Genomic DNA, 12,311 nt, shown 5'->3' on the forward strand with positions numbered 1-12,311 from the left:
GGTCATCTTCAGCCCTTCTCTCACCGCACATATACAAACAGGTGACACAATGCAAGGTCATCATGCTCCAACACTTCTAATGGGCTAATCCCAGGGCAAAGTGAGGGTGATGGAGAAATTTTTCCTTACATTTTCTGATACACATGGTCCTTTCACATTCAGAGATACACAAGGACCAATGGCTCCTGCAATCTTCAGTTCCCGAGAGGTCTAAAATAGAATTAAATAAGAGCACAAAGTTAAAAATCACTGAGAACCACCCTGCTCTCATAAAGACCATAACTAAAGCTTAGAAGAAAAATGCAGCAACATTACCATTCCACCAAGAGAAAAAATCCACTGTGGATTATGGTATATGTTGGTCCTACAAGCTTTTCCAGGGCCACTGTGATCTGATTAAAACTTTAGTAAAAATCCTCCCTTAGAAACTGCATTATCTTTGTTCTAAAGTTGATGCAGCATTTTCAACTTTCTCAACTTTGAAATTACTGTACCCATAACAATACTTCATTCTTCTCTAATTCCACAGTTACAATTATTTACAATTTCTAATCAGTTAATACACTGTTGTGTGTTGCTCTAAAAATACTGAATTCATGAACTCTAACATACTGACAGGGCCAAGAAGCACATTTAGACTTTTTAATTGGAATTCACTTAAACAAAGTCCATCCCTCTTCATCTTAAAAAAAAAAGCAAAACAAACAAACAAAATAAAATCTTAAACATTTGAAAATGTTTGAGGTTTAACCAAGAAAGTTTAATGATCATCTCCAACTCTTAAGGTACTAATTCCAATCATATGTTCAAGGTACTAATTCCAATCATTGTTCTTTTGTTAAGATGCTATATAATCCCAAGTTCTAACCAACCCATTGAATTATGCATCACTGAGTATGTATGGGATGTATATATGTGTGGTGTACCCATTAATACACATCTGTTTATGGTTTCCCAATGACTTAGAGTCAAGTATGTAGGGCTATCTGTCCCTACATGAAAAAACAAAACCAAAACTCACAATCTGCACTGTTTTAGAGCACTTGGGCTATACTTCCAGCAGGCACTAAACTTAAATCAATGTTCTGTGCATGCAGCAACACATACCAATGGCTGGGAGAATGCTCCACACTGCACAGCTGACTCTGTGCTCAACTCACCACCCCTTGTAAGGCCTGTTGTCACAGAGCAGAGGAGGGCCCAAATGGAAGTTGGACATATTGGGAAGCCAGAAAACTTTGTTTAATGTTAACAAATATTCAGGCCATCTCAAGAAGCAAAGTGATAGAATGAGTACACTTTGTTAGAACCCTTTAATGTACCTGTGTCCAGAAGGTTGAGGCTTCTACAAGTCTGACTGCTAAATAAGAACACTATTCTTGCATTGAAGTTTAAACAATTTATTGTACCTTTACTTCTAAAGTAGCACCAAATGCCATTCGGAAATCTCCATTAAAATCTTTACTAAAAATTCTTTGGAATGTCTGCTTGAAAAGAGATGTATTGAAAGAATCTCCCATGACCATGTAGCCTCTAGAAGAGAAAAAAAGTGAACATTTAGGATTCCTGGAAGTCATTCAGATAGATACCCCCTCAGTATTTACAAACAGTAATTTAATGAGGAAGGAAAACCAAAGAAACCATGTCCATAAAAGTGCTACTGACTAACTTAAATGGAAACAACAAGTTCAATCTGTACTTAGGAAAGACACTGTTTTTAAAACATTAAAAACAGAACACTTTAGAACAGTTCTGTATCTGTCACCATGGCAGTTATACAAATCTATAGAGATTAATAAAATCTCACAGGACTACACACAAACACAGACAAAAGCAAGTGCACATAAAAACGGGTGAAATCCGAGTGAGTTCTATAACAGAGCTAACTGTATTGTGCCAGTGTCAATGTCCTAGCTTTGACATTGTACTCTATATTACATAAAATGCTACCACTGAGAGTAGATAGATGAACAGTATGAACAGACTTCTTTGTACTATTTTTACAATTTGTGAAACCACAAATATTTCAAAATAAAAAGTAAAAAAAAAAACACCCTCCAATCAATAACACCATAGATACAGGTTTCATAGATCATCTACTGAGAACACATCTCCATCTCTTCTCACACTTCCCTGGTATGGGAAAATACCCAGGCCTGTGGGAAATCCTTCTCAGTTTAATCCATTGCCTCCAAACAGTGAATCCCTGGCTTTACATGAATTATCTTTTTCTAGTTTATGAATATCTGTTTTTATCTCTTTTTGAAGTTAGAGAAAAATATTGTTCAAAATATCAGTATTTTATGTACCTGGGGAGGTGAACAGAGCTTGACGCAGTTATTCATATAGGCATCATTCATTAAACAGGATCTCAGAACTGGGAAGAATACAAGATTATATGGTCCAGCTATCTCAGAGTCTAACTCCTTCATTGACAATGACTGCTATTCAGCCCCAAATATCCACCCTCCCCAACTTCCCTACTCATGAGCTCCATGGTTTCCTGGAGTAAAGGACATTTCCTAGCCTGCTTTACATGTGGCTATTTGACTCAGCCTTGCCTACTGGAAGTAGCCTTTGTGATTTAAGGAGGAAGGGGTATTCTTACAGGAAGGAACATGTATTTCTTCAACCCTTCCTTCTTCCTGCTGTTCCAACAGAGCAACAGCCCAGCAGCCATCCCGAACCACAGCCAGCACACAGAGGAAGGTGGTGGAGCAGCATAGGTACCTCGGCCCCTGATGATAATGATATCAATATACTTGCCCTGCTGCCTACCTCCAATGAGAGAAAAAGATCTGTTTGAGGTTTTCTATCACACTCACACAAACCTAACACTAACTCACACCCACCCTCTACCAAAAATCCTGCCAGGGTATCATCCAGATTAGATGCCTCCAGCGTCAGGCAGTTAAGCCCTCCAGAAGCAGTCCAGTCCATGTTTAGGCAGTGCTGACTGCTAGGAAAGGTCTTCCTTTCTACTGAGTGAAATTATTTCCCAGCAACTTCCACTACTGGTTCTAGTTCTACCCTTTGGTCACACACAGATCTGATTCCTTCTCCACAGAAGAGGCCTGCGATTGTTGAATCTAGTTCTCACATCCCATCTGTCTTCAGCATCTTTTCTAGCTCCTTTAATCATTCCCCATATGACATAGTTTCAGGTTGTCTCCAACACTCTTACTGCTCCCTTTTGAACAGCTCCAGTTCATCTATACACCCCATTTGAACTGAAATGCTGAGAATGAAAGATAATATAATAAAGAACCAAGGAAATTAAGACTATGATACTCTTTGTAGATAATCAACCCCTATAACACAGTCTAGGATAACCCTGTCTTTGCTAAAAATCATCCCAAACTGTTGGCTCACTTTCAGTGAGTTATCAACTAAAACCTCTAAATCTTTTTTTGGAAATGTCACTGCTAACACATTTTCCTGATACATTTGTGCAAAAGATGAGGTGACCTAAATACTAAGTCATTCAGGAGTCAAAGACCTCATTGAAAATCTGATGGAAGTGATGATTCCTCCCCAGAGAGGAATACACATACACGTAAACTCTGAACATTCCTGAGTTTGATGTACAAACTCAGGAATGTTCACAAATACACTAAAACTTTTGTGTGGATGCTCCAGGTGAAGAACTTCTAGAGGGCACTGGTAGGAGTTCACCCTATTACATGTACTCTCTGCTGTAGCCAGTGTCATCTAATATCTGCTGCTCTCTAAGACAGCTTCAGGTAACTTGGGTTCTAGCTTCTCTCCTCCCCTCTTTATTCAATGAGCACCAGGAGCACCACTTAGGAGGTTGTTAAAAAGGCCAAATCACAGGCCTAACACAGCTCTACACCAATGCTTTGCAAACTGTTCTGTGCATACAAATCGCCTGGGATCTTATTCAAATGCAGGTTTTGAGTCAGTAGGTCCAGGGTAAAGCTCAAGATGCTGCACTTCCAACAACTCTCAGGTGGGCTGATGCTTCCTGTGCTCAGTCAAACTTTGAGTACTACGGGTCCATACCAGTGGTTCTCGAGTTCTGCTCCGCAGTATCATCACATGGGGGAACTTTTAAAATGCTGATGCCCAGGTCAGGTCCCATGCTAATTAAGCCAGAATTTCTAAGATCAAGACCCAAAGCAACTGTAGTTTTGAAATCCCCCAGGTGATTCTGATGTGTAGCCACTTTCAGACCAGTGCTATACATTGGTGGTTCCCTCACTGTCATATGTACCAGAATTCCCTGGAGAGCAAGTTAAAAGTGACTTCCAGGTTGTACCTTCACAGTTCTTGACTCAGGTCTGAAGTGAGGCCTGAGGATATACATTTCTAATCAGGCCCCAGGAGTCCTGAAGGTTGCTGGCCGGATACCTGCACTTTGAGAATCATGGCTCTACACTGTGATCTATGCACATGATATGGGCTGAGGCTCTAAGTCAGCGCTCAGTAGTAGTAGTCATGAGGAAAGGTCACCAAGTTTTAGGTGGTCTCCTAATTGCTCTAGCATTCAGACCCAATTTTCTGTCCTTTTCACAAGGTTGTGCCTTGCTGAAGGCCACATACTCCATGCTTGCTTGCTTTCCTGATCTGTATCTATAACAACTCTGAGAAAGAAATAGAGTTGCCTGATGGTTTGTCTGTAGTGAACCCTTGAGCCCCTCTATTCACCAGTTTCTTCCCCTAAGAGGCCCAAACACCTTCACAGCCTCTGAAGCCATAGCCCAGAGCTATCTGAACACTAACCTAAGTCAGCTTTTCCCTTTCCTACCATTGCATCATACATTTCTCTTTCCCTAAAATAAACACTCTCAGGTTTCCCAGGTGTTTGCTGTCAACATACCCAGTAAGATTTGCACAGCATTTCATCTCCAAAAGTCCAGACTGATCAAGGGCACAAGCATAAATATCAATGCAGTGACCATTTGTAGCAGTTCGATTAGCAAGCATTTCATAGTGCTGTGAAAAGAAGTAGACCATCTTTATGAAACAATAACATTATTCATTAGTTATGCCTTACTATGTCAAAGGTATATAATCAAATATAGGAATATGGAGATAGTTTTTTAAAAAATATCCAAATACTTAAAATAGAGTTTTCAATCTCAAAACACTTTTGGCAATCTTAAGGCCCCTCATTCTAAGTTCTCCTAGTTAGGGAATCATTTAACAGCAGCCAAGATCTATGAGGTCATCTCAGCAACAGCAACTCACTAGCCATGAAGCAAGTAGCTGTCCTTCCAGAGCAGCCTACACCAGCACTTGAGTTACCACCACTAGGATACTGCCCGTATCCAGGAGCACCTACCTTGGTTGCTTTCTTCATTAAACGTGCATTATCTTTCTCAATATCATGCCAGGAACGAATAGGAACCTTTAATTCATCTCCGACCACCATGCCTGGCCCTTGGGTGGGAGGACCTCCCGTAAACAGCATAATCCTGGCTCCCGTGTTTGGAAAAGTGCCCTAAAACAGTAAAGACTGGCATTTTAGAAGCAGACAATCCCATCCCAAGTATGTTTCCATTTTTCTAAAAAGGTACAAAGACAAGCTCTTTTCAGGTGTACTGAATACTGATATTGCAGAATAACACAGATGACAATGCAGAGAAGCAGCCTGATCTCATCCAACCTGAAGGCTTTGCACTTTTATTAATTTACTGTGAACATTTCCCATTGTCCTAATTGCTCTGTCTTAAAATACTGAAGGCCTCTTCAAGATGGGTAATACTGACTGAAGCACTTTCTTAAATTAACAATCAGTTGAATTAGGTTGCAACTGATTTTCACACAAGGCCAATAAACACAACTTCTGAGAGCAAACTTGTGTGGTTTGAGGGGTCCCAGAAAATGCTCAGTTACCTCCAACAAGCCAACAGCAATGGACAAAGCAACACCAGTGGATCGCAAAGGTCTTTTCCCCTGAGTTACAGGCCATGGGTCCCTCTGCAGCTCCCCAAGAAGGTCAGTGAGATTCATGTCAATCTTGTGAACAGGCTGCAGAAACCTGTGTGATTTTGAAGAGACACATCAATCCTGGTATAAAAGGGTACTCTGGTCCTCAGCCCTCCCTAAGTTACACCTAGTTATTGCTCTTCAAAATAATTACTCAGACTAGAAAAACATGCATTTTTTTCTTCAAAGTTATCTCTATCTACAAATGCAAAACAATTCAAAGTAATTTGTCTATGTGGCATGGGAAAAAAACAATTTAGGAACAAATCATAAGGTTCATTATGTGGACAGTCTTCATCATTTCCAAAGATTCACAGCTTGTGTTTCCCTTGAGTCTTGGGAACAATAAAGAGAGAAACACTGATTTTTTAACAGCATATGAGGCCGTCCCCAGGACACTAGGCAATGCTTTGTATCATGTCTGGTGAATGTTAACCCAGCCCAGTGCAACCCCAGACACAAAAGAACTGAACAAAGTAAATGCCTGGTTTCAAGTTTGAGGACACCTAACAAAAGCCTTTTCAGTTTTCCCACTTTTACTTAAGAATCAAAAAGGCAACAGCCATATATTTAAAAGGAGGGGCATGACTGAATACAATGGTCTCAAAACCTTTGGGATGATACAATGCTAACAAGAACAATATTCTGATCAAACCTGCTACACATGTATGTGAACACATATGTAATTCAGTTATATATAACACACAGATACTGATGTGTTAAATATATTATTAAACATTAAATATTGATTAGGCTTAATGACTTATGTTTTTCTCTAAAAATTGCAATATTTTTCTTCTCTCACAAGTGGACTGCCCCGCATGCCAACTGCTGTATGTACAACACTAAGTGCTGATACCTCACCTGCTTGAAACAAAAGGGTGCTCCTTTGGTTGAGCAGGTCTTGCTTGTTGCATGGGCATGGCAGGCTTGGTCAGGCCCAGCATATCCTAAAAAAACCCCAAAAAGACTCATTTCCCATAAAAGAAAAAGTAAATAATTAATTTTTAAGAAATACCCTTGCTCCTCCTTGTGTACAAGTTAAGGCACAAACCTGTATTTGCTTTGCAGTTAAATCCTTTGTCCCTCGGAACACATAACTTTTGGAGATTCCTTCACAACTGAGTTCATGAACCTGCACCATCCTCCCAAACGTGATCAAACCCACCAGAGCATCTGGAGGAAGGAGACTCAGGGACATTTGTAGAGATTCTTTGAGTGCTTGAAGATCATCTTCTTCTAGGCATGTGTCGACCACATAGAGGAATATCAGAGGAGACTGTGGACCTCGCTTTATGCAAAGAAAAACATAAAAATATACAAAGACATATATAGCCCTTTTTAAGTCACATAAGATATGTAAATAACAAGTCTTCCTCTATATTTACTATAAGAGAATATGAACATCTAAACAAACATCATTAAATGACAGGTTCTATTAAAAAATGAAAAGAAAAAATTATTTTTTAATATTTCATTTATTTCTTTTTAGAGGAGAAGGGAAGGAGAGAAGGAGAGAAATATCAATGTATGGTTGCCTCTAGTGAGTCCCCTGCTGGGAACTGGCCTGCAACCCAGGCATGTGGCCTGACTGGGAATCAAACCGGGATCATGTGGTTCGCAGGCCCTCGCTCAATCCACTGAGCTACACCAGCCAGGGCCAGAAAAAATTATTTGAATCTAACAATTTATTCCACATCTCTGAAAGCCTTCTAAGTGCCAGAGATTATTCCAGATCCTGGGATACATCAATGAACCAAAAGAACAAAGATGCCTGCCAGCCTCAAGGAGATAATTTTCTGGAATGGAGAAGCTAAAGGAGATTTCAAGTGCCAGTAATGAAGATAGGGGGCAGGTTCTACTATTAAATGGTAGGTCGGGCAGCCTCATTAAAAAAAAAAGTAACATTTGAGTAAAAACCTGGAGGAGAGGGAGGAAGCAATACAGGGAGAGTAGCAAGAGTCCACCTGTATTGCTTCCTCTCTCTCCTCCAGGTTTTTACTCGAATGTTACTTTTTTTTAATGAGGCTGCCTCATTACAAAAAGCAAGAGCATGGCCCACAGGCAGGAGTATTACTGGCATGCTTGTTCCTGGCATCTTTGACACAAGCCAAGGAAGCCCATCTGGCTAAATGAGGACACTAGCAAAAACTGAGGTCAGAGTGGTAACACAGAGCTGGCTTTAAAAACTTTCTCACCCTGGCTGGTATAGCTCAGTGGATTGAGCACGGGCCTGCGAACCAGAAGATGGAGGTTCGATTCCCCGTCAGGGCACATGGGGTTGCAGGCCAGTTCCCAGCAGGGGCCAGTTCCCAGCAGGGGATGCACCAAAAGCAACCATATATTGATATTTCTCTCCTTCTCCCTTTCCCTTCCCTTCTAAAGATAAATAAATAAAATTTTTTTAAAAAAAGATTACTTAAAAAAAAAAAAACTTTCTCGTGGCTCTAGATGAAAAAGGAGTCATTTTCACCACTGGAGATTTCTAAACAAAGAAGCAACATGATGTTTTTAGAGTTCCTCTGGCTGCTGAGTTAAGAATAAAATACAAGTGGGCAAGGGTAAAACTAGGAAGACTTAAGAGACTGGCCCAGTAATTCAAGTGATTGGTGGTGGCTGGCCCAGGATAGGAGCAGTGAGGAGAAAAAAGTGGATGGATTCTGGTTAAATTCTGAATATAAACCCAATGGGATTTCCTAACTGACTAGATATGGGATGAGTGAGTGATGAGAGAGGGAGAGAGAGAGGTGGATTCAGGGATGAACATACAGTTTTTAAGCTGAACAACTAAAAGATGGAGTGCCATCAAGTGAAATGGAGAAGGCTGTAAGAGACAGGATTTGAATTTATTCAATGTTATCTTTTTTTATAGTCTTCTCCCAAGACCTGAAAACAATGCCAGAAAGTGCACATGCTTCATAATGTAATGTTTAGGATCTTGCTACCCTCATAGCTTTAACTCCCTCAGACACGTGAAGAGAACAGAAGATACAGCATTTCTAGAGAACCTCAATATTTAACACTGCTCATTAGATGTGCAGCAAACAAGTTACCTGTATCACGTACTCAATTGTAGAAAACTGGGGCATCAATTCAGCAGGCTGATTCACCTCAGATATGCCTGTGTACGCCGGAGGAAACTACAGAGAACAAAGCAAAGCCATGTTTTATTATGTTTGAAAACTTTGTCTATCTTTTATACTCCCCTTATAAAATAGTTAATTATAACATGTTAATTTTAAAAAGACAAAAAGTCACTAAAATACAAAAACCTAAACTTAAAATCTATACCTATGCCTTATATTTAGATCATGTTCTTTTTTTATTTTTTTAAAGATTTTATTTATTTATCTTTAGAGGGGAAGGGAAGAAGAGAAGGAGAGAATATCAATGTATGATTGCTTCTTGCGGGTCCCCTGCTGGGAACTGGCCTGCAACCCAGGCATGTGCCCTGACTGGGAATTGAACCGCGATCGTGTGATTCACAGGCCTGCACTCAATCCACTAAGCTATGCCAGCCAGGGCTATCATGTTCTTTTTTGAAAAAGCATTTCATTAATTTACTTTTAGAGAGAGGGGAAAGGAAGAGAAAGGGAAACATCGATCAGCTGCCTCTCACACACGCCCAATCAGGGACCAAACCTGCAAAACCCAGGCATATGCCCTGACCAGGAATTGAACCCCTGACCCTCTACTTTCTAGAACAGCACCCAACTGAGTCACACTAGTCAGGGCTCATGTTACAATAAAGATTTTATTTGGATTTATTATTTAAGTTGTTATCAATAAAGTAATACATGTTCAATGTAGAGAAATTGGGCCCTGGCTGGTGTAGCTCAGTGGATTGAGCGCAAGCCTGTGAATCACACAATCGCAGTTCGATTCCCAGTCAGGGCACATGCCTGGGTTGCAAGCCAGTTCCCAGCAGGGGACTCACGAGAGGCAACCATACATTGATACTTCTCTCCTTCTCTCCTTCCTTTCCCCTCTAAAGATAAATAAATAAAATATTTTCTAAAAAAGAAAAGAAAAATTGGCAAGTACCGGAAAATACAAGAAAACAGAAAGAAAAATCCCTCACAATCCTATCACCTTGAGGCATTCACTATCAATATCTTGGCATTTTTCCTTTCACACTTTTTCCTACTTAACACACAGCTGAGGTTGTTCTATTCACACAGTCTTACAACCTCCTTTTTGTCCTTAACATGTCACAGGCATTTTCTTTTGTTTTTAAAGCTCCCTGAAAATATTTTAAATTCATAGCTTGTCAGTTGAACATTTTCCCATTTTTTATTGTTGTAAAACACATACAAATTTCACCATCTTAATCTTTTTTCAGTGTACAGTTCACTGATCTTAAATACATTCATAATGTTGTGCAACTGTCTGCACCATCCAGCTCCAGAACTCTTTTCATCTTAAAAAACTGAGACTTGAAATCTATTAAACAGTAACTCCCATTATTCCCTACTCCCAGCCCCTGGCAACTGCAGTTCTGCTTTCTGACTCTGAATTTGACTACTCCAAGTGCCTTGTCAAAGTGGAATCATATAGTATTTGTCTTTTTGTAACTGGTTTATTTCATTCAGGATGTCCTCAAGGTTCACCCAAGCTGTAGCACATGTCAGAATTTCCATTTTAAGGCTGAATAGTCCATTGTATGTATTATACCACATTTTGTTTATCCATTCATCTGTCAATGGATACTTGGGTTGCTTCTATGTTTTAGCTATTGTGAATAATGCTGCAATGAACATAGTGTAAGTACTTCTTCAAGACCTTGCTTTCAGTTCTTTTGGGTATATACCCAGAAGTAGAAATGCTGGATCATTTGGTACACATCACTAATAATTAGTGATGCTGAACATTTTTTCATGTGCTCACTGGCCATCTTTTATCTTCTTTGGAGAATAGTTCTTTACCCATTTTTAATTAGGTTGATTTAATTTGTTGTTGAGTATTAGGAGTTCAGTATATTTTCTGGATATTAATCCCTTATTAGATATATGATTTGCAAGTATTTTCACCCATTCTGTGGGTCTCCTTTTTACTCTGTTTATAGTCTTTTCATACCTTAGAATTTCACAATAAATTACATAAAACACAGATATCAATTCTGAATGTACTAAGAGGTAGAAATGTATTTAAGATTTGTATATACTTCTGAATCTCTCATAAAGATAAATCATGAATGGTATCTGCTTATAGTTTCCAAGCCTATAGTTAGTCATCAACAGTACATTATTCTTTTCATCACTGGACTTACTGTTGCTATATCTGAGTATAAGACTGTTAATTATAATTATGATGAAATATATGGATAAATAAATGCATGTTATCAATATCTTCAGATCTGCTAGACCACTGTAAATTATATTTGGCACAATTTTTTTCTAACAGCTTTATCGAGGTACAGCTTATATACCACAAATCTCACCCATTTGAATGTACAATTCAATGACTTTTAATAAATGTACCATATTTTTAGGTCTAAAAGACACACTGGACCATAAGATGCACCTAGGTTTTAGAGGAGGAAAATAGGAAAAAAATTTTTGATGCAAAAAACATGGTAAAATATGTAATAACCTCTGACCCCACTCCACCACCACCTGCCCCCTCCCCCACCACCATAGCAAGCCAGGTAAGCTACATTCGGACTATAAGACACACACCCCCCTTTCCTCCCAAATATGGGGGTAGAAAAGTGCATCTTATAGTCTGAAAAATACAGTGCATAGTTGTGCAATGATCACCACAATCCAGCTTTAGAACATTCCCATCATAGGCATATCCATTTTAAAGAGAAGTCTTTCCCTGGCTGGTGTAGCTCAGTGAATTGAGAGCAGGTCTGGGAAACAAAGGGTGGCCAGTTTGACTACCAGTCAGGGCAGATGCCTGGGTTGCAGGCCAGGTCCCCAGGACGGGGCAAGAGAGAGGCAACCACACATTAATGTTTCTCTCCCTCTCTTTCTCTTTCCCTTCCCCTCTCTCTGAAAACAAATAAATAAAATCTTTCAAAAAAATAAAGAGAAGTCTCTCTTGTCATTCGTGAGCTCCTTCTACCTTATTAGTTTAAAAATTTTTAAGCAAAAGAAGCTCAACACTGATACATCAATCCTAAAAGTTAAAAGATCAGAAAATGAAAATTCAGTAATGTACACTATCCAATTAGAATAAACTGAAGTCAAATGAAATACAAACATATTTATTTTCTTATGGTAACATATTCACTGCCTACCCAGAACTTAGAAGGGAATTCTATGTCCCCTCAAGAGCATAAGACGAGGATCCAAAAAATAAAATTGAGTCACCATTCAACAGAAAAAGCACAAATGTTCAACATTCAATATCAT

The 12,311-nt window shown here is 39.3% G+C and overlaps 1 protein-coding gene across 2 annotated transcripts in view; it reads right to left on the bottom strand.

Moving 5' to 3' along the window:
* Window positions 1-12,311, bottom strand: part of SEC23B (SEC23 homolog B, COPII component) — a 47,862-nt gene that overhangs the window by 31,509 nt on the left and 4,042 nt on the right. For both annotated transcript variants that reach the window (XM_037057035.1, XM_037057034.1), the window contains exons 4-11: window positions 9,006-9,092; window positions 7,007-7,243; window positions 6,817-6,902; window positions 5,860-6,004; window positions 5,306-5,464; window positions 4,841-4,956; window positions 1,410-1,533; window positions 130-210 (exon numbers count right to left, since the gene is read on the bottom strand). In XM_037057035.1, the coding sequence (XP_036912930.1) occupies window positions 130-210; window positions 1,410-1,533; window positions 4,841-4,956; window positions 5,306-5,464; window positions 5,860-6,004; window positions 6,817-6,902; window positions 7,007-7,243; window positions 9,006-9,092 (1,035 nt within the window). The remainder of the gene's footprint in view (window positions 1-129; window positions 211-1,409; window positions 1,534-4,840; window positions 4,957-5,305; window positions 5,465-5,859; window positions 6,005-6,816; window positions 6,903-7,006; window positions 7,244-9,005; window positions 9,093-12,311) is intronic.

The sequence above is a fragment of the Sturnira hondurensis genome, unplaced genomic scaffold, assembly GCF_014824575.4.
Source record: "Sturnira hondurensis isolate 20B ecotype Veracruz unplaced genomic scaffold, ASM1482457v3 Scaffold0009244, whole genome shotgun sequence".
NCBI lineage: Eukaryota > Metazoa > Chordata > Mammalia > Chiroptera > Phyllostomidae > Sturnira > Sturnira hondurensis.